The sequence below is a fragment of the Anopheles coustani genome, chromosome 2 (genome assembly GCF_943734705.1).
Source record: "Anopheles coustani chromosome 2, idAnoCousDA_361_x.2, whole genome shotgun sequence".
Taxonomy (NCBI): domain Eukaryota; kingdom Metazoa; phylum Arthropoda; class Insecta; order Diptera; family Culicidae; genus Anopheles; species Anopheles coustani.
In genome coordinates this window covers 15,689,822-15,712,750 of record NC_071289.1, presented here as the reverse complement: position 1 = coordinate 15,712,750, position 22,929 = coordinate 15,689,822, and the positions used below count along the sequence as shown (strand labels likewise).

Sequence of the window (22,929 nt, the reverse complement as noted above, 5' to 3'; positions counted from 1 at the left end):
GATGTTCTTTTTCGGATTAATAAAAAAAAGAATCTATTTTTTTCAATATGTTTGTGTTTGCTTTCTTCAGTTGCTTTGTTTTTGTAACATAAATCCACAGTTTATGTTCGCATTGTTTTGTTTGTTTTCCATAGTTCTTCACTACTTTCCTTTTTTTTTTTTTGTTAACGAACAATTATTTGCCAACTCCATGCTACCACACGATGATCGCTATATAGAAAACAAAATGTCGTTGTAGAAGAAAAACCAAAACTATCGTCCGTTAAGTGTGGGCGTGTTTGTGTGTGTACGAATCTGGCCAGTACGTGAATGCCACTCTTAGTAACTATAGAAATGATCACCCTCTTTCGCAAGACCTATACGATCGCGGATCCTTACTTCGATTGGACACATTTTGCAGTGTCGCTGGTTTTCACAATGTTTTTTATTTACTTAACCTAACAAACCCACAGAAAAAAAATCTCATCCTAATCGGGGATCTCAAATCGGCACACGTTTCGTTTCGATATTGAGAGAAGGATAAAGTACGGCTGTTTATGGACTTAATTTTAGCAACTCCCAACGAAGGTGCTCGATGGAGTTTGCTATGATAAGATACGAGTAAAGAAAAGAATAAACTATGGTGGCTTTGATCAGAAGTAGCAGAAAAACCGATTAACAGTACGTAAATTTGCGCGGTGTAAGTGATATGGAGCCGGGGCAGTAAAGAGACAATTGAAGCTAACCATACATTTACAAAGCATAGTAGAAAAGAAGGCGAAGAAAATATTAACAAATAGAGTTTCCCAGCCGAGGGAAATATCGCGCGCTGATTCTACGAACGTGCTGCTCCACACACTTTAAAGTACTTGAGAGCATCTTTGTATTTCTTTTACTCCTGCACAATAATTGTGTTCTCCGTATCACCACCCCCACATTCTTGCTGCTTTAACAGCAGCGCGTCGTCAAGGATAAGTTTAATTTTGTCCCCCAGTCGAATGCTGTCCCCATCGTCCGTCGTCGAACTCAAGCGTGGCGTTTGCGACGTGACATCGTCGACTGTGGCCGTCACCATTGGTTCACTGGCGGCGGGCAGCGGCGGCACGTCCGTATCGGCGCCATGCAGCACCGGTACCGGAACCTCGATCGTTTGCGTCGTGAGTAGGTTGTCGCTGCCCGGTGGATAAATGGCACGAATAACAATGGGCTGCGGGGTGACCACGAGGATGTCGTTGTCGTCATTTGTCGCTGTGTCTGTGTGGCTGGCCACCTTGCGACGGGGAGTGTCCTCCGGTAGCTGATCGATCGACTCCTGCGACTGGTAGACGGAGGACGACTCCTGGGACGGCATCTCGGACAGGCTCGTTTGCTGGTCCGTGTGGATGCCGCTGTCCTGCGAACCGTTTTCGCTGTTTGTACTTTCCGTCCCCGGCTTATTGTTGCAGTCCTGCGGTTGTGCGCGTAAAGAGGCAAAAAACAAAGGTAAAAACAATAAACAACGTTTAGTGAGCCAGTCGTTAACGATCGTCCAGGGATGGGGTGGTCCCTCCTAGGGAACGGAACGGGTTGCGGTTAGTTGGGGGCTGACAGTTAGCAACGGCTTTAAATGGCATAAAATTACACACAACGACGAGACAATTGGCATTAGAAGGCTTTACTTATACATGTATATCATTTAATGGATGATTACAAGTTCTCTAATAATTTAGATTTAGGCGTGGGTAATAGAGAGAATGCGAGGGTGAGGCACTAAATGTTTTCCACTAGCAACACCACCACTCAGAATAGAGACACAACTTTAAAACGGATGAAGTTGATGATCAATAGATGCCTTGTTGGAATGAAGATGATAAGGATGAAGTGATAATTTGTTGAAGAATGCTAATAAGCTGGAAGAAAGATAGAAGAATCAATGAGCGAGAACAATGTATAGACACTTCAGCAGCTACTAGGAGAATTTACGGAACGAGCTAGTAGAAAGTTACTTTTCATCATTTCAACTACGATTTGGGGATTGTATTTGAGAAAGCATGTTTTGTAACTCCGAGTAGAAGAATAAGATAGAAAGGAGGAAAGATTATTTATCACCGCAACACCCACTACGGATTTGGAACAGAGATATACTATTGGGGGGGCCTATAGCTATCAACCTATGGCTATTGGCTACGGAAAAAGAGGTTTGTAGATTCGTTTATTCGTCTATTACGCTAGGATTGATGCACTATTTGTGAACACCGTTAACATTTTTGAACGTTTTCGAACGATAACCAGAGAACGAAGAAAATGTAACATCAAACATAAAACAATTTAAGAAATGAAATAAACACTACGGTCACAATTCGGGACGGATTTAATCCACCATTTGTTTGAAGAAATTATTAATTGTGCTTACTTGAAACTACAAGACAAAGATTACCTTTTGGGAGATTGTTTGGCGAGGAAGAAATTGATTGAAGGACTCTCAGGGAATTGTGGACAGGAGAGAAGCGTTTGTATTTTGGACACAATGACTTCACAAGGAGTAGGTCTTATAGGCACGGTGCTTTCACCGCTTGCTGGCTGCTGGGTAGGGTGGTTGGTGAAGGAAAGAGAATAGGAAGCAGGGAGTTCTGTGGTTGGCAACAATGCTAGTAATAGGCGACACCCCAAATATTATTACCACCATTATTGATCGTTTCGATGATATCTTCAATTGCCTAAGAAGGTGGATTTTAAAGAAGCGTTGTGAAAGAAAAGAAGAAATATAGCTTATCAAACGGATCGCACATGGGACTCATTTGGAAGTGAAGTTCGTGAACGACTAATGTCCAGTGTTGGGTTGGATAATTGTCTTTACAAATGGGGAAAAACAAGGATAATGAATACTTAAATCTATTTTAATGTAGTAAGAAATGCCTATCATGTTCAAGAAATTGTTCTACTTAACTTGAAAATCGTTAAACTAGCATTAAGGAACCAAACGAACGAGATTTACTATGTTGCTGTTGCAAGTGTAATTACTGCTGCTTTTAAAAATCTTCTAGCATAATTTTGTAAAACCTAATTGAACGACATACTTCTCTAAGAAAAATCCCGTACAAAATTTAATTTCGTACCTATGAATTTCTATCGATACGGCAAGGTTTAGAACACTTTAAAACATTACCAACCCTATGAACTGAGCAACTCCAAACATAAAAGCATGTCGGTTACGGTTACAAGTCGGGTGTCTAAGTATAATTAAAGCAGGTCCGATTTCAATCGAAAAATAGATTAAACATTGTACTAATATTCCCTCGTATGATGGGAGATTTAAAAAAGAATGGGTGTAGAAAAAACTTATCCATTTTTTTAAATAAACCAAACCATAATTAAAATTCAATCAACTTAAAATGAAAAAAAAAAATTAAATTAAAGTGATAGAAAAAATTAAAAAATTATCTCCTGCCATTAAACAAACAGATTATTAAACCGAGAACCTTTTTCGTATCGTACGTTGAATTGTACAAAAACCGTATAAAATATCAAAAGAAATGAAAAAGAAAAGAGGAAAATTTGTACATAATCGAATCAACCGAACGCTTTCTTAAAAAAACCCAAAATGCCAACGAACGAAAAAGTCAAAACTAACGCAGAAAAAGTTGGTGTCACACTTACGACCCTGTATCGTTCGACAACGCCAGTACGCAGCTCGGAACGCTGACCAAATGTCCTGTGTGTTCATAATTTTGCATGGGAGGAGGATTCGACGGTCGATCGGAATCGCGGATTCAAACGTGTTCAGTAAACATTATTTCCCGGCAAAGGTTTGTGGGGGTTTAGTCAAGTATTGAATTCCAAATCGTTTGGTTTGGTGACCGTTCGGAAACGGGCCAGTTTACGGTTAGGAACGGTAGGTGGTGGAGGAGTGGTACACGTCACACACCCAAGGAGTGTTTTAATGCGGCATGGGGTATATTCTCGCACATAAGAACACCACCGCGTGTACGAGAATGAAGCGAAGAGAGACCCCGAGAAACCGAAAGAATTATGATTAGAGAAAGAGAAAAGTTTAGTAAAGCGGTTGAGTAATTAATTTTGTTGTAGATTTCCAAACCAAACGGTTGTGTGTGGTGTCTGTTTAAGGTAGTAGAGTGCGGAATGAGTAGGCGTTGTAATAGCAGGTAAGTAGTTGTTTTGTCGTGTGTCTTCTGTTGTTTGCGGTATGTACATACGATGCCCGTGAAGATTTAAGAGTAACAAGATAAACAGTATCGAAACAGTAATATTAAATGTGAAGTAATTATAGGAGATAAAAGATAGCAAGAAAATCCGAAAGTCTAGGAACAAAGATCATAAATAGAGCAAGAAAGTGAGATAGAAGGGAAAAAGAGGAACTGAACTGTATATTGAAAAATCTGTTTCTGTACAAAATGAACAGGAGTAATCGAATCGAATGTATGATAGTTTATTTCACCCCAGCTATGAACTGTAGTGTTTAAATGGTCGCTTTCTAGCAATTAGAGGATACTGCTTAGCGACCAAAAGAAAAAAAAACGCTATACATGGGAAACTGTGGCGCGTGTTAGTGAATGTCACAAGTGCCGGAGTTTTCAGTGCTTGTGCTGCTTCTAGTTGCAGATAATGAGCTGGTTAATGTTGTTTGTGCTTTTATTTGTGTGTTACACAAGTTTGATCGTACAACTTCAAACGGATACTTGGAGCGCAATCGAACCGCAGCTATCATGTGGTGTGGTGCGTTTTGTGGACATTGTTTGGATGTGTGTATGTACTGATATAACTATAGATTTGTATGTTTGTACAACCTCAAGATGGTATCTGAATTATGTGATGCCAGATTGGATATTTTGGAACGGAAATTTTAATTATGATTTTCATCTACTTTCCCATTCAGATACTTTCTTGCGAGGGGTGGGAGGAGCATGAAGCTTTCATTAGGACAATTTATCCTCACGATATTTACCTTTTTCAGCGTACTGGGAGGGACCTGTAGGTGCACCTTACGCTCACAAAGGGAGCGTAGCAGTGCGATTCCTTCCGAGCGGTTGTGACTGAAACGGTGCTCCCATGCATCCAGCAGCCGGTTGTAGTACCGTGGATGTTCGGTATAGCCGATGTACCGGTGGCTATTGGGAGCGGGCAAAATCCTTTCCAGTGGGGCACTACGAGAAAGTTCGTCCTCGGTTAGCAGTAAACAGCGCACGTCATCGGGCGTCAGTTCCTCCAGAATGGTGCTGAGATACTGGAAAGGTGTGAGGGTGGGATGAAAAACATAATTTTTTAACCCCTTCCGTAAACTCTTTGGCAGATTCGAGTCTTACATCTTCCCGTGCCATGTCTTTTTGGATGAATTGTGTGTGTTTCAGTCGTTCCACCTTCGAAAGGCCGGTAGTGTAGATGCGCTTATCGAAGCAAAGCGGCCCCTCGAGACCCTGCTCTCTTAGTATTTCTTTCTGCTCCGCCATTGGTATTCTGGGAGGAATCTGCAAAGGACAATGGCTTAAGTCATACTATTTATCACAACAACAAGAACAAAATTAAGAGCTTACCTGATACATGACCGTATTTAGCAACGCCTTGACCAATGGTCCCTTGACACGCAGATCCAGCGACGAGGCCGAATGAAGGGAGGGTGAAATGTTTACCTCAAGTAACCACGGGACGAGCTCCGAGTCGAGCAGCACGTCAATGCCAAACAGCTCGTAGCAGTTGTACTTGCTGCCGACGTTCACCTTCGACATAGCGTGGATGGGACCCTCGCCGGCCAGGACCGTGCGAAGGACTAGATTGCGCAGAGCGCTCCACAGCCGATCGACGTTGATGCCCTGCTCGGTGAAGTACGACCAGAGCGACTTGACGGTCCACTTGTGGCCCTGGCACGCGTCCGCATCCTCGTTCTGGCTGTAGTTGTTTGACAGCTTGTTAATACTGTAGTTCGTTAAATGCATGTACCGATCGTTGAGGGTCTCCGACTTTTCGCTGTACTTCACCGAAGCGAACCGGGCCAACCCGTCCGTGTGCATGTACACCCGCAGCGGGTTCATCGATGTCACGAGTACGTACAGGCGCAGGTCGAACTTGCTGCCATTGATCAGCAGCGGCCGCTCGATGTACCGCTGCACGATCAGTGGCTTCCGCTTGGGGATCTGAGACCACCGGTTAACCACCTTGATGCCGGTGCCACGGGCTGACGCCGGCGGTTTGATGATCCACTTGCAGTTGCGCTGATTGTAACGGGGCCACAGCTGGCGCAGCATCTTCAGGTCCTGCGGGATGATGTAGGTACGGGGCATGAAACCGAACTCTTTCTTGCCGTGGCGGTTCATCTGCGTTTGCAGATTGCGCCACACGCGATCCTTCCGGCCGATTTGGAAGCTGCCTGGCAGGTGGTTGAACTTTTGATACGGCCGTAGCGTCTTGAAGCAGGTGCTTTTCATGTGCTTTCCCCAAATGCCGACCCAATCGTTTGTTTCTGAAAGTCGGAAAGGTCGAGATTGTGTGTAATAATCATCAAACGAAATAGTACGAAATTGCATGACTGAATTTCTACTTACTCTTTAGCAAACGGAACCCACTGTTGATAAGCACCTTGCGCACGACGATCGGAGTGATCAGTGTAAGCTTCCACTTCAACACCTTATGAATGGACGGTGGCATCGGTGGCCCTTTTTCGTCGTGCTCCGCAAACGTTAGATAAGGCGGAACGTAAGGAAACAGACTGGGAGCCAGTGGTCCCTCCGGGGCGTACCCACCAACGATGCCACCGATGGAAGTGGCAACAGGGGTCGCTTTTCCACCCGCCAGCGAAGGTGACGGTGAACCGGATTGCGATTTTGCCTTCTGGTACGCGGCCGCCAGGTACGAGCGATAGTTGTCCTCGGAATCGGTCAATGAATCGTCCAGCACCTCGTCGCCGCAGTTGGCGATCTCGTCATCCAGATCGTCATCCTCCCCATTACACTCATCGTCCAGATCGTCGTCATCGTCGTCGCCGGCATCGGACTGATCGATCGTTTCCGCGTCGAGGTCTTGCGTGTGGACCGACTCACCGCCACTGGTACCGATCGACACGCCCGACGGCGTCGGTGAGGTACTACCATTGGGATGATGCAGTGCGCCAATGATGGCCGTCGTGGTTGCCGCCGTCGTTCCCTTTTGACTCGGTTGCGGAGAGGCCGATTTACGCCGCGCTTCGGAGGTGGTCGATAGCACCGGTGTACCGACGATGCCGGTACTGGTCAGTGTACTAGCTAGTTTCGGTTTTAACCGACTCGATGCGAGCCGGTTAGCGCGCACGGCCAACTTGGTCGAACGGAGCTGTCCGCCGCCGACCGCACCGGATAAGGCTTTTGAGGATTTGGTGCTGCGTGCGGCGGTTGTGGTCGTCGTGCGGCCCGACAGATGGTGATCGTGGCTAACGTCCATGTCTTCCGCTGCGTTGGCCATTTTCGATGGTGGTGAGTCTTTTTGGCAAGTGGCAGCTAATAGCGAGGTTGAGGAAAGCGTCGCCTGCGAGGAGGAACTGCCGTAATCGCTAAATCCATCCTCTCCGCCGGTTATCATCGCGAGAGATTCATCAGCTTCCAGTGTGGGTGAAATTGTATCACGAGTTCTTTTAAGTGTATTCTACAAAAAAAAAACCAAAAGAACGAAACAATAAGCAATAATTTCTTAAATAAATCTGTCTTTATCGATACTCACGTCTCGATTAAACCGATCGCGCTGTCCCGCCATGCTTGTTCGCTGTCCGGTCAGCAGACTACTGCTCCCGCTGGCAGTAGCAGCACTAACGTAGCTGGTGTGGGCACTGTGGTAAAGAAACTCCTGCGGTTCCGATTCGCTGCGGGCGCGCAGCTTTCTTCCGCTGCGCTCGAGAATGGTAGCCCGGGTGGCAAAGTTCGCCTCCAGGTTGCGCGCAAAGCGTGACTCCAGCTGCCATTCGTTTGGCACATAGTACCCCCCATTCCGACGGTCCTTCCGGAACCCATCCAGCTCGCTCATGTACACGTCCTTCGCGTTCACACCCCCGTGGTTGGCAGCACCATAATTCTGATTGAAGTGGTTCTGCGCGACATTCTCCTTCGCCACCAGCAGGCCGGCACCGGAGGCAGCGTTCGATCCGATCGTTGGCAGTAGTTCATGGCTCGCTAGTGGCAGTGTGGGTACTTTACGAGGTTGCTGCTGCTGCTGCTGCAAGGAAAACGATTCGATGCATAAACCACCGGCGGCCGTCGCCGAGGCAGGATGATCATGGAGGGCGGTACTGCCACCGCCGACACCGGGGAACAGCTTATGCTTATGGTGCTGCTGCTGCTGCTGCTGCGAGTGATGGGGAAGCATCTTTTTCGCTTTACTACTACTACTACTACTACCGGTTCCCTGCTGCTCCACCACACCGCTACCGTACAGGAGGGGAGCCATTGGAAGACTTTCGCTGCGGCACCTCCGGCGTAACGGTGGCGCACCGTTCGTTCCACCGGCCGGAAACTGCTGCTGCTTTAGGGCTTGCAGGCGCGTGCCCGGATTCCCACTACCGTAACCGCCGCCACCGACGGCGGAAGTTTGCTGCTGTGACGACGACGACGACGTTGGGGTTGGCGATCCGTTTTGTTTGAAGTCCATTATGGTGGCAAATTTGGTCGTTATCTGAAAGGGAAGAGCGGAGGAAAGCGATGAAACAAAGGATAAGCGCCCGCGGTGCGGTAACTATAACGTTGGTCGTTAATTTTTCGCCTCCCACTGGGTCAACTCGATCCGTTCGTTTTGCCAATCAACGGAGCATGAACGTAACGGAATAAGAAATACAAATAACTAAAAGCCTCTAAACACCGTACATGTTCGGTAGGTTTTTTACTTTGCGAATTTTACCAAAAATTTTTCACCAGTAAAATCTAATGGTGCAAGTTTTTCGTGAAGAGCAAAAAAAAACATTCATATTACACTTTGCAGCAACCATCCGCAGCACGAGTACAGCAGCGTGACGAGTATTTTAAGAATGCTATCGCCCATACTGTTCCCGTGCAAAACTTCGGCCCGTTTCCGTGCCGGCCAGTTCAAGACGTGCACTGCGACTGACTAATCCCAGCAGCCGCCTCACTACCGATGCTGCTGGTGGTGGTGGTGGTGATGGTGGAGGTGGTCTATCTGCCCTCACTGTGCGCCGTGGAAATTTGACCTCGCATGCACACACTTCCGCGCGCGCGGATTCGTAATCGACACTTCGTGTCGCAGGTGTATGAACGGATGTGATGTACGACGTAAAACCATGCGGTCGCGAGTCGTTGTTGCGCGATTACTACTGCTCTCCTAGAGGACCGGTCCACTTGACGCGCAGTTGCTCTCCTGCCTGACGTACTTGGCGCCGCGGAGGATGATTGCAAACTCTTGGGAATTTTTTAAAAATATTTATATTCCTATTCCAATGGAGCTTTGGTGGCGATCCATACCGGCTGTTCTGGTGGCTCGATTGTAAGATTATTTCGCACCTTTCACATCAACCAACACAACAACACACGACGACGTAAGAAATGATGTGCACGGATTGGAGCAACCAACACGCGGTACGAGTTTAGCCGGTCGCGGTTCTCGAAAACGTCACGTTCCGGTTACAAACGGCTTCCGATGGCCACGAGGAGGAGGATGCTTCACCATGATAATAGGGGGGGATGTGTCAAATGGTGCGTGTATTTACTACGATTTTTAAGAATGTTGCCGTTAGAAGAGCAATGCCTGAGAGGACCGGATGCTCACGTAAAGTGTTTTTGTGGCCGATTCGATGAGATCGAGTACATCGAGTCGGAAAGGGGAGCAGAGCAACAATAACGCAAGCGCGCAAGCCGAACAGACTTTTCTCTTTGCATGGCGTAATGGAGGAAGAAGGAACCACGGAAATGTAACGTCTTGACGGGTTAACAACGCAGTTAGCATAGGTAAAAGCGGTACAGCATACGGTGGAGAATAGGTATGCTTTGAACTACGTCGTCACCTTAAAAGGGGCTGCACGCGAGAGGCACGAAAAGCCTTACTTCTGCCTGCTGTTCTCTCCTGTGGCTTCGTCGAATAATAACAACAACATACTCACGGTCAAAAAAACCGCGACACGCGGCCATACGGTCAGCCGCTTTAGCGGTTTGTGTGTTGCTTATCTCCGATCCCCCACACCGGTTCTGGATGGTGGCGGAGCAGCGGACTGACACACACACACACTCCTTAAACGGGTTGTTTACGCCACCATCCCGATGAACTCGGAGTTGGAGCGTGCGTGGCGTACCGCGCGGTTTTGCCCCGAACGTGGTCACTCACTCTCCAAGTGATCTCCAATCGCGGTCTCCGATGCGCAATCTACCGTGTTTTTAAGCCTTTCCGCGTCGTGAGTCGCGGTCGGGGAGCAACGATGGAATCTCTGGCGGACCGCGTGTTTAGTGTCTGCTCTAATTGACAGCCACAGACTCCCGCCGACCAAGTGACGCATCACCCCCTCTTCCCATGGACGTACAAACCGCGTGGTTATATGCTTAATGAACGGGCAGACAAAACGTTAAATTCCGATCCAATGTTGTATCCTTGTTTTAGAATAATTTTTATAACAAATTGTTTGCTTTCTTAAGTGTATATACTTCTAATATATTCAGATCAAACATAGCACAAATGAAATAGGTAGGAAATGCCTGAAAATTTTGATGTTCAACAAGATGATGCCGTGATCCACAATAATTAAGGTATCCGAAAAATAGTTCTTACGGCAAAAAAAAACTTTTTCGGATTAGACAGAACGGAATTCTCACCCAATTTTCATATAGAATCTATATAGAATCCAGGCCAGATTATGTTACTCTGGATATTCAGTTTGAAAGTGACCATCAGAGAAGAATGGTGAAAGAGACTCTTGGTCATGCTCCAAAACCTGGAAAACTCAATGCCGAATATATTAAAAAAAACACTTCCAAAAAATATTATGAAATATATGATTCTGAGATAGGCACTTTTCAATCAATTTATATTAAATATTTTCCTCCTAAATGGATGATTCATTTTTCCTACTTCCCTCTTCCCGCCGAACGCAGTTGAGCCAATTTATTGACACCATCCACCGTATTCGGGGCCAAACCAAACAAAGAATATCACCGTTGATCCGTGCGTTTGACCGGATTTTGCAGATTTGGCTTGCTCATGATCAACCCTCGACCCCCAGCAGCCACCAGTCAGTCAAGTCGGCCAGAGTGTGTCATCGACGGACGATCGGTACGACAGAAACGAGTTCATTCGATCCGTCAAAAGCCACAGAGTGCAGAGAGTTCGGCCGTGCGAACAGATCAGACCCGCGTGAGGCAGATCGAATTCAGAGGACGTGCGGCGTCTGCGTTTAGGTTGTGTGGCAGGAAAGGCACAAACCAACACGCTCACACTTGCCACCATCGACATTGACCGCATTGTCCCGCCGTTTGGGTGACACTTTGCTGTCGTCGCGATGCTCTATCGAACGTCCGCGGATTGCGCGTGAGGGGGGTGTCCCGGGTTGGTGGCCGGTGAGGTGTGTTGTGGTGCTGACACGATCCACACCCCGATGCCACACCACCTGCCCTACGCGATGACGTTGCAATCCACGTTGCTTCGTACCTCTCTCGATGGAGCATGGAAGTAGTGGGGTTCCCGTTTCAAGGTTACAACCAAAGCCAAACATCGCGAGGGCGCGGAATGTCGAACTCGAATTCCAACCCCAGTCGGCGCGCTTGTGTTAAAGAAGAAAAGAGAGTGAAAGTTGACGAAAGAACGGAAAAACTTTGAACGTTGGATGGGAATTGGCCAAAAAATATGTTAAATTTTAATGACCCGCTAGGTATCATTAGCAGCAAGCAGCAGGAGCGCATCGTGGTGATTTTTGACGTGTGAAATGTGTGAGCATTGAACTGCTTTCTACTACAAAAAGGTTACTTAATTAAAAAGTTAAAAACATAAAATGTACACTAGGGTTAAATGGTAAAAAGAACAGCATATTAAAAATGAAAGATCATCTTCACTCAGTTCATAGGATCCATCAGGGCTATTATCAGGGTTCTGATGAAGTTGTTAATAGTTACAAAAACTATACCGAAAACATGTCATAAATCGTCGAATAGTAAATGCCACAGTCCAACCAAACTATCAAGATAGTCGTTAGTGTTAACGAAATGTAAATAGAGCCAATCTTAGATTTAATGCTACAAAACAAATGAATATGTCCAAACCCGTAGGATGTTGATTCGATCAAGCTAAATGTAGCGACGCAAACCATATTTCTCATTTAGCTCGACTAACCAGGATTGTTCCTGGTTTTTTCTCGTTGATCCCGAAAAAAAATGATGATGTTTTGTATTATAAATTGAAGACAATCACACATTTCGCTCGGCTGAAACTATAACATTCTACATATGCACCCCCAATGGAAAAGAAAAATCACCTATGTCAACCGTGACACGCTCGGTGGTTCTGTTTTGGTACGGATTTCTGAGAAAACAAAAAAAATATTAAACCCCACCCGTCCACTACCTTGCCGTGCGCGTGAGGGATGATGTCGTTAAAGGCGCACCTTCCGCCGGACGGCCGCAAGAATGTTCCATCCCCGAAGGAGGGTTATATCAACCAGCCAAACAATCCGTCTCACCTACGCAAACACGGCCCGGCAGCGGTTGCACTCCGTTGCGATGGCACGGCCATAATCGCCTGCTGTGGAGGAGCAGGTTGATTAATTGGAAATCATTTCATCCCCGAGTTTTCCGCACGCACGAAAGGATGGGAGGGAAAAAATGGTTTCTTGTTTAACGCGCAGAAAATGTTAATGTTGTCCGTATCTACGATTGCTCGCGTTGGAATGGGCGGTAGGGGTTGTGGATTACTGAAAGGAGAGGAATAATTTCGACCCCCGCCTAATGGAGACGCCTGGTGGATGGGAAATGTTGTCCCCCTGAGTCGACGGTTTCCGCCGGACGGTTGGAGGTGTTTATTTTCTACCATGGGTCTCACTGGAAAACCATTCCACACACTTTGAACGGTCGTGAAATTTGTGCGTAGGTTTCTTTTACAGACAAAATATTCTCGAATTCAACATGGGACCAATTTTATTATTATACTCGGGTGGGGATGAAACTTCCTAGGCAATCAAATTTAAAAGCCACTCGTGCACGTGTCGAAAGATTTATAATCCAAGAAGAATTATACAAAAAATGATTGAAGTGATATTTTGACAAAAAGAATTTAATAAACGTATTATTTCCAACAATTTCACCATAAGAACGAACCTATAAATCCATCCCTGACGAAAACAAACGCGCGCCTACTTTGACCTCATTGGGGTTAAGAGCGAAAGGGATTACAACTTTAGAATCTTCTAACGTAAAAGAAAGCCTCAAATCAACCGTGCGTTGAATGACCAGGAGAATGGAGCGGCATCGATGGCGATGCCCAGAAGCCTTTTCCCTTAAACCACCAAACGGAAGATGCTCCACCGTTGACTGTTGTTGACCTGCTTTCGCGCAGGCTCTCCCATGGAAAATGCCTGCACGTTAGCATCAATTACGGGCTGAGAAGAACATTTTCGCAATTACTCGCCCAGACGAGCGGAGCATTGACGCACGGCGAAAGTTTGTCCACACCGATGCAGCAGTTTAGCGAAAACAAAAAATGGAAAAACAAACGGAAAATACACTCACGTTTTCCGAGGTTTCTTCGACCCTCGCTTTGCAAAGACGAAACAAGTGGCACGCTAAAGATGACGAGATGAAGCACTACCGCTCGTTATAAAGTCGAGCTAGTGAAGTTTATACTATGGGTAATTGGATTTCCCCCGTGCGGAGTGGGTTGAATGGTTTTTTAGCGTGTTGTCCATCGTTTCTTTTTGCAAGAATTTTTACGAGTTGAATTTGTTTCTAAACTGTTGATCGGTGATGTTACCTTAATTACGTCTTATTTATTACCTTAATTACGACCGATTGACATCACCATCACGAAGAGAATTTTAAATAAACACAGTGGAAATAAGAAAAACGGACTTATTAGACGCGAATAAACAACTTTCCAAATTTCCGTACGCAATTGATACACCGGGACGCTCAGCGACTACTGAGACGAAAATGTTGACTTTCGATCGAACATGTTTGTACTCCAAAAATCAATCGATTAATCCTCGTGATAAACACACACACACACACTCGTAAACACAAACAAGCACAGGACACCATGGTAGTCCATATCGTTTAAATTTCGTTGCCTACTGAGTCAGTGCTGAGCGATAACAATACCGGATGTTCGACCCACGAAACCGACGATTGTATCTCGTAATGCAGCTTCCGTTACGCTCCGGTTTCTATCGGGTGCTTCCCGGCATCAGGACGGTGCGATGTGTACTGTGTGTGCCGGGGGTCCTCTCGGTGATTACAGCAGGACATGCCGCGATGGATGGCGCTCAAAAGCTTCGAAAATGAACGCTCCTTTCCACCGGAGTGTTCATTCGCATTGAAGCCTCTGATGGAATGAAACCGCATGTGCCAACGGTTCGCCGAAAGAACGTTGTTTGATTTCCTTCCTTTTCCCTTTGCACTTACGACGAAATCGAGGGCTCTGGGTGACTGGGCAAGCGATCAAATGGGCGTGTGTGTGTGTGTGTGTGGGTTTGAGAAGTGGGGAAAAACACTCGGCATCCCATGAATGCAGCACTTTCCTCCTCGGAAAAGCGCAGCGGACGAGAAAAACGGAACGCTTTTAACACAAATTGATGGCGCGCGCGTTCTGGGGGAAAGTGACGCGGTCGCGGCCACAAACACGAACGACGACGACCGAGTCTCGTGTGCACTCCTTCCTACCCTATGCCCCACACCCGCCGTCTGTCTTGCAGCACCCCGGCCCAGAAGATGTGCAGTAATTTAGCACTGCGCCATGTAATGCATTTTCGCACCAAATAAAAGCCCGGCCTCGGCTGCAAAAAGACTACACTCGGCGGTCGACGCTGCCACATACAACATTGTGTTGGTGTATTAAAAAAAAAAGCAGAGAAAATGCTCTGATTTGATTGTGTCAAAGATGCATTGTTTGCAGCCGCGAATTGAGTGCAGAAAGTTTACTGCGAGTCTCGCACGAAAAAGGTCAATATCCATTACGTCAGAACTGGGTCTAAATGACTTTTGGTTGCTTAAGTCCTTTATTTATTATTATATTAAATAAAATGGAGCATATAAGGAGGGAGAGGGGAAAATGCTGAGTATCCTCGTGTAGGGTCAGTGATGAAAATGGATTAAGGAAACAGGATAATCCTTTCCACACCCGTGAAATACCTCGTATCGATCAATATCGATTAAATGATTCTCGGTAGTTATGTGCCATTCGAACGGTCTATAGTTTTGGAAACTTGTCAAATTACCATTCCTCAAATGGATGCAAGTAGGGCTCGGTTATATCGAAACTCTGAACCCAATAGCATGCCTTATTATATTCATTTGGAAAGGTTTCAAAGGGTCAGCATGAAAAATAAAATAAAACGAACAAATTTCCGGTGAAGAAGCAAACTTCGCGAACCTAGCCAAAGGTAATGTGGGTGCGTGCTCGTATGTGCACGATGTATGGCTTCAGGCCGAAGGCTGTCGGAAGTGGCGAACGTTAAGCCTCTCTCCGGTCCACGTTCCATCGACGGCAAAAGGCGGCTACTACCAAAGGGCCATACATGGGGTTGAGTTCGGCTCACCTGTCAATTATATGACGTTCCTCGCACTTCGTTGCGCCGGAAGCTTCAGCATCTTGCGTACTCCGCACCTTCCAAATGTGGGCTGTTGGTGGGCGACCTAATTCCATGCACCAGGTTTGCCTCCAATTTAGCCACTAAAAATGTCGATAAACAGCCAGGATGGTTTCCTATTTTGCGTGAAGCAAAGTGGAGCAAACAAATTTTATGTAACGTGAGTGGAGCACATCAACAAATCACGTGTGACGTGGTGAATGTTGTAACACTTTTTGCGGTTCCGGAGTTTCCTTCATCTATCAAACTATTGGCCCGGGAAAACTGCTGATCTTTTCGAACAGTTTGCAGGAACCAAAAGAAAACTAGTGCATTGCTTTCACTACGCTTTTAACGACGAATCTTTTGCCAACAAGGAGGCTTTTCGGTAGTGTATTGCTTGCTTTATGTTCTTTTTATCGCACGTGCTTCCATCCAGTATGCTGGAATAAAAAAAATCCGCTCTTGTTATGATTGTCTTGCTTGCCGTATCCATTTCAACTCACGATTGCCTTTCAGAAAAAACATAATCAACGTCTTTTGTTTCACGGAAAATCCCCGCACTAAAAACCAGGAACCTTCATCAACATAAAACCAGTTGAGTACGGGACGGACCGTCGATAGTGTGACTTTATGCCAGCTTTCCTTGCTCGCTTTTTTTCCTGCCACTATTGACAGGTGGCATACAACACGGCATGACCTCTTTCCTCGGGACGAAAGTACTACAGTGTAGTCCCTCTCTCAGCGGATATACGAGATGCCTTTTATTTGGTGAATGTGGAGGAATTTTCCCCTCATTTCAGCTTTCACCACCAGGGCGAGTTTAGAATGAATGGCGAAAAAAAGGAATTTAAATGCCGTTTTTCCACTTGTCTAATGAACCCTCTTTTCCAATTTTTCAACTGGAAAATCCCCGCCCCATTCAATACATTTCATGATGATTGGCGTACCGATTAATGCGACGTTTTTCCGGGCTGTCGGAAGTGTTAGACATTTAAACTATGTTTTGTCTGGGCCGGATTTTTGTTGTTCGTCGATGATGGTAAGTCTGGTAGTCGGGCAGAGGTCGTTTACCTTCGCAAATGGCATTCAATGAAGGCAAGTGCAACTGAAGGATCATTTGAAGTGAGAGAATGATGATGGAAAAGGAAAATTTTTGGGTCAAATAAAATATTGGGAAAATAAACATTGATGTCTTGCTATCTTTTATTCTTCGATTGTAGATGGTTTGAGACATTTAGTCCGCATTGTTACATAAATAAATACGTTCGGTGGAAAGCTGACAACCTTAGCATAATCTAGGGTAAGGACGAGCGCATAACAAACACACCTTTTGCCCGTTGAATGCATCATCATTAGTGTTAGTCATAAATAAACGTAAGAGGAACCCCTCCGTCGGGCATTGAATTTCGATTTGTTACATGGCCCCGGCCCCGTGGCCCATCGTGATTGTCGTCCAAACAAACGAAAAGGGAATACACACACATTAAGGACTGATTGCTGTTCCGGTTGCATGTGATTCCATAGCCACATTTACTGCACCCCCATATGCAGGGTTTAATGGTTGACTACCCAAGGACTCGAGCCACGGTTCGCTTCTCCAGGCTGTCGTTGAGATATGAGGGTGATTCTATGCGTAATGTTTCAGTGGCAAACATTGGCGTTGCGCCTTTCCCCCAAAAATACGCCAAGAACACACGTTCCCCGTAACACACTGCAATCGCGTTCGGTTGCCTATGCAATTACATTGAATTGAACATTTAATCAAGTGGGATTTATGGGGTACCGATCAGCGAACGAACTTTGTCACGACATCTCAAGCAGTTTGGATTTTGGTGCACTGCAGTGCGCTAGGTTGTTTAAATCATTGAAATACTTCAGATTTTTGTTTGGAAATGTGTGCAAATAAAATTACCTTATACAGCCACGGTGAGTCTTGGAACAGTCAAAAGGTGACTTATTTACCCCGAGCAGACTCGACTCGGCACGGAAGTAAACACTTCACAAAGTAAGAAATAACCCCAAATTTGTGGAACGCTCGGAAGGCGCCCCTTCCGCTTCCTTGAATGCGCTCTTGAGTGTTTTGACGGAAATTTCCTTTTTTTCGCAAGGCTCAACACAACAACGACGATGGAAAGCTAAACGAAACCAAAAACAAAAAATAAACAGCCAGCAATTCTAGGACACACTTTTTCGACGTGCCCCACGGAAAAGACGGTTCCTCCAGCGCGAAGGATCCGCAATAAAAACACACTTGGGGCAAACACCTGTTCCAGGGCGGGACAAAAAGGATTTTTTATGCGAAGGAAACGATACTCACGTAGGTGCAGACGCAGGACAGATTTGCGTGACAAGCCATCGTTTCACGCTTTTCGGGGATTTCGTTACGGGTGTTCTGATACGGTAATTTTTATTCGGCAATAGAAACAACGCGATTATGAGACGCAAGGTCGAGTTTTGGAGACACTTTTGTATGGGAACACAAGTTCAATGGGCACTTGATAGCAGTTTTTAAGAAGGACACCATTAGGCAGTTTAGCACCTTTATCTAAAATTCTTTTCGGAAGAATTATTGTTGTGAAGTAATTAAAATATGTCCCATCGGTACTCTTGATACATTGAGTAAAACACTGGAAAGCCAAACACACTCAGTTAGGGAGCATTACTGATTAATCAGCTTTTCAGAAAATATTTTGCTATTTGTTTCAGATATTTTCTCTTCACAAGAACTATCAACGTTTTTCGATCTTTTCACTCTCAACACTAATTAAATTATCCGTTTCAAAGGATTACACTTTGGAACTGGTAACTTGCAATGGAGAAGTTCGTAGACGGACGTTGCCTGTCAAAACGGGCAAAATAGCGACACTGTTCCGTCGGGTACGACCTGCGACTTCGACGGCAACCACGGCGAGACTGACTTCAGAGTCCGCCCCGTCCGACTAGGCCACGTTTGTTGCGTTTGCGTTCGCGCGCGCTAACGGCGACGTCGCGATCGGTGCTAATTTGAAAAGCATTTCCCTCTACACTCACCGCCGAAGACACACGGTCGTGCGGTGGGAAGGAAAAGGGGGGAGCATTCGGCAGAGACGAAAACGGAAAAAAAACGGCGGGTGAAAATGTGTTAGCGAACGTTTTCCACTCTCCTTGCGGAGTGGAAAGCCGTTGGTACGGGAAATACTACCAATCGGTGGAGCGAAGGCGGCAAGCGGAGCTATAGCGACCAATCACTCCCTTTCACTCCCAGGATATAGTTGGTGTCGACAGGAAGCGGGTGTCGATTTTCCACGATGCACCCCCTTATCAAAATCACCATCACTAGGAAAGGTGCGCTCGCTTGTGTTCAAACAAACATTGTTGAACCCGGCCAGCAAGTGTAAGGGCCGGGAATTATATATAAGGACACCAGGGGAGCAAAAACCAAACAAATATAAAAACCCAAATCGGGGTCGTCTGTTTGGGGTGAAAGAACGACCTGAAAAAGTAAGATATGTAATTCGGGGCTGAGACGAGGAACAGGGCAATTCCGGGGTGCGATTAAAATAGCAAAAAGGATTGCATAAAACATTGGCTAAGTCTACCACTTCCCGCGTAGTTGGTGCATGTTATGAGACGTGGTATCCGCATTCAGTAATAAGGATCTCAAAGATGTCGATCGGAAGTGATATACTCGACTATCTCGAAGATCGTATACCATCGGGAAAGTGATCAATTCGTGTGGCACGAGCGGTTTTCATGAGTTCGGATATGATTCGGTATAAACGATCGCACTTGATTTCTATGCTTGGTAAATTACGCCTTCGACGCATTTAGGTTGTCTGTGCATCTGATCGCACGCACGCCGATGCCAAGGTTAGCAAACGGTGAACCAACCGAAAAGTGACCCTTTGAAGGCACTAACAAAGGCAGAAATAAACAAACAAATATAAAAATAGCACCCTGTTACTAACTTTTTTAGCCGCTTTATGGTGGTGAAAAACAAGCCGTTTAACAATCATGCAATCACATATCTTCCCGCATGTTGTAATTTTAGTGCAACGTATTTTAGGATGATTTTATTTTTCGCTCATTTGGGTAACACTTTGGAGGCGGAAAGACACAAAGAAAATTCTTTCCCTATCTCCCCTACGTCCCACGCTAATAATTGCCTCTGCTGTTGCATCCGAGAAGACATGATTCATAAGCACGCACGAGGAGGAAAACAAGAAGAGACGTCTCCATAATCCTCTTCTCGTAACCGGCATCATCCTACGCGTGATGGCCATCGTGAGCGGTTGGTTCATGGTTTGTTTTATTTTCCTTTCCTGAAACTAGACTATTCACCGTTGGCGACGGAAAAACAGTATGAAGATTTCGGTTGGACATCGTCGGAAAATCAAAGGAGAAAAATGGCCCGCTTCCGACACTTCCTGCCCAAACCAATTTAATTCCAATGAGATTAGATCATCGGTCGATCATATTCCAAATGTTTGCCTTCTTCTGTGTAGGCGGAGATGAAAATGGTCCCGTAGAATTGTGTTTCTTGGCGCTGGCAAGAGTACGTCCCGCAAAGTGTTTAGAAGGTTAGAAGAGGATTACAGTTTTCCCGGCTTGGTTTCTGTGTCTTTAAATTTCCGTTCTCCGTTTGAGTTATTTATTGGCGCATTATTTTGTAGCACGCGTTTTTTTTTTTTTAATTTTGTACCGCGTGCTCGCGTTTGACAGTTCACGTGGTGCTCGGTAAGAAACGGCGCGAAAATGCGCGCGACTAGTTGACCTCTTATTACCGATTCAATAACCTCTGTGCGCGTGAAACGAACCTGCCTTAAACGGTAATTACCGGTTCGCGAAGTGAGAGAAACGATTATTTTTGCCTCTCGCGTTACATCGATGAGAGCGGGACGGTGGTTCATTCATAAAAAATACACAATCTTTTACTACCAAACAACATACGCGATACGCAGCAGGGACGACCAGAATCAAACGGCAGCGCAGCGGAGAGGTTATGTGCGGTGGCGCGGCGAAGTAACCATGAAAAAACAAAACCTACAGACGGTAAAAGGAGGGAATGGACGAAAAGGGCAATAAAAATGGTGTGCGACCTTCGCGCTTTACTTACCTTTGCGAAACGGTACGCAACACACACGGGGCGATTTTTAGCAAAATCACTTTTCCGACAATCGCGTACCCCTCTCCACGGGCGCTTGTCTGACGGATGATGGTCGCACTTGCAATGGAGGTTTATCGGATTCGAGTGCTAAGACACGGGTTACTTTGTTATCTTCACCGGCACAGACGCTTTATCACACTTGCCGACGCGATCTTCTGCTCTGTTGTTGCTGATCTGCTAGAGACGGCGTCACACAGCCACACACACGCGCGTCCACGAACACACAGGGTAAAATGAAACGCGCAATGAAAATTAACCAAGGAGTCACTACGAAGGAAAACAGCTAATCGCTAACGGGACAGTTTCATGACAAAACAATTAATAATCCATCGGAATAAGAACGGCTACCAACACGCACGATTTAAGGGAACCGAGTTGGGCGAATCTGTGCAACCACGATGGCCGCGTAAACTTCCGCTCGTCCCTCGCGGTGCAGAAAAGAACGCGTGCCACAACAGCTCGCCAGCAGCAGCAAAAGCTTACCGAATGGTAAATTCGTCCACTTTCGCGATTCCCGTCGACCGTTGGCTGTTTGCAGTTGCCGCACGCGTGCAGACCGCAATCGGGGCCGCTGTTTGTTGGAGAATTTGATTGCTCTCCTCAGGAAACCAAAACACTTCTTTTCCTCGTTTATTGATTTCGCGACGAATTCACGGTGGGTCCTTAGGAAGAGAGGTGAGCTCATGTCGAACAAAACGCATTGAATCATTTAGAAAAATAAACGAAATTTTATGACAGTTAGTCTTAGTTTTTTTCAGGTTTATTGCATGCCGGTTGCTGTTTTTTGTTTATCAGCTGTTCTTTAGACGGTAATGGTAACGTGGAATGTTCTTACAATAACCGTTTCAAAGTAGCAGTAGTATTATGATAATTTTATTAATATAAAAACTCAGACCGATTGTCAAAATCGATTTCAATATGACTGCTACAGCGATTCTGTGAGCTCACCTCTCATAGGACCCACCTTGGGCGAGACGGTAAACCCAAGGTTATTATACACTTTCAACATGTCAACTTGCAGATTGCAGAGACAGCCAGGCCATTTTTAAAGGTTGTCAGTAAAAACGACGGTTGTTGACGATAAACAAAGATTTTTGAAAAATGTTAAACAATAAGTTAATGTTTTAACATAAATTATTCTTTAATAATGTCATTGAACTACAGTTGTTGTGTCGTTTCTTGTAAAAATAATAGGTACAACGTGAAAAAGGTTAATACCAATATATGGTTTCACAAATTTTCAAAAACAGACAAAAAGGGATTGATTTTTGTCGAAATTAATCATCATGAGCGTTGTCTTCAAATAATGCATCGTGCTCAGAGCATATTATTTTACACTTCCAAAAACCAAAAACGAAACATATAAACATTATGTTCCCAGATGTATCTTATGCAACCACCGACAAATTTAACTCTCCCTGCTTTTTCCAACTTGTGCTAACAAGGATGTCAACGTAATTAAATGGTAGCTCGTATATGCATACAGAAACCTTGGTTTGAATAGTGGTTTGCATACATTCCGGCGTTACCGGTTCACCTGTTTAAAGCTAATATTTCGGTAATCGAAACGGTAATTCAAGGGCAAGGATCGGAAATTAAGATCTCGTACTCTTGTCAGCTCTTTTTCTCTTAAAACCATGTTGTTGCACTCTCTTTCTCCTTCATTGAATATGGAACTATGTATTTCCAAATCGAATTCCTTTGAGATTTTACATACTTTAAGCTTTAGTTTAAAACAAAACTGGTAACCATTGAGGAATGAGCATTGAGCTCATTTGAGACGTTGTTTGTAAAAATTAGTCAAATAAGTTGTTAACTATAAGTGAACTAGTGAAAATTTACTATACAGTTATATTTATTTATTTATTCCAATAAATCATTATCATCACTAAAAGTAGTTGTGGCTGTATAGGTGAAAGCATCTTATACTTAACAAAAAAATTATATGGATTAAAACAAAAATCATCATATCATGAACACATAAAATCATTTCCTTTTTGTTGGTCCCTTCTTTTGTTGTCTAACACCATGATTTACTTACGCACATTTTAGATCCATTTGTTGTTCTGTATTGGCCCAATTG

General features: G+C 45.2%; 1 protein-coding gene across 5 annotated transcripts; it reads right to left on the bottom strand.

Moving 5' to 3' along the window:
- Positions 1-405: 405 nt before the first annotated feature.
- Positions 406-21,463, bottom strand: LOC131266739 (tubulin monoglutamylase TTLL4). Of its 5 annotated transcripts, none has more exons than XM_058269357.1 (8): positions 21,205-21,463; positions 20,796-21,136; positions 7,660-8,604; positions 6,513-7,584; positions 5,508-6,430; positions 5,280-5,441; positions 4,922-5,200; positions 406-1,426 (listed from the first exon to the last, which is right to left on the bottom strand). In XM_058269357.1, exons 3-8 carry the CDS (start codon positions 8,578-8,580, stop codon positions 872-874), a joined length of 3,912 nt encoding a protein of 1,303 aa, XP_058125340.1. In that variant the 5' UTR covers positions 8,581-8,604; positions 20,796-21,136; positions 21,205-21,463; the 3' UTR covers positions 406-871. The 5 variants fall into 5 exon arrangements, with proteins under 5 accessions (XP_058125340.1, XP_058125341.1, XP_058125342.1 ...); XM_058269358.1 differs by having other exon boundaries at positions 20,796-21,020; XM_058269359.1 differs by having other exon boundaries at positions 21,330-21,418.
- Between the last annotated feature and the right edge of the window lie 1,466 nt (positions 21,464-22,929).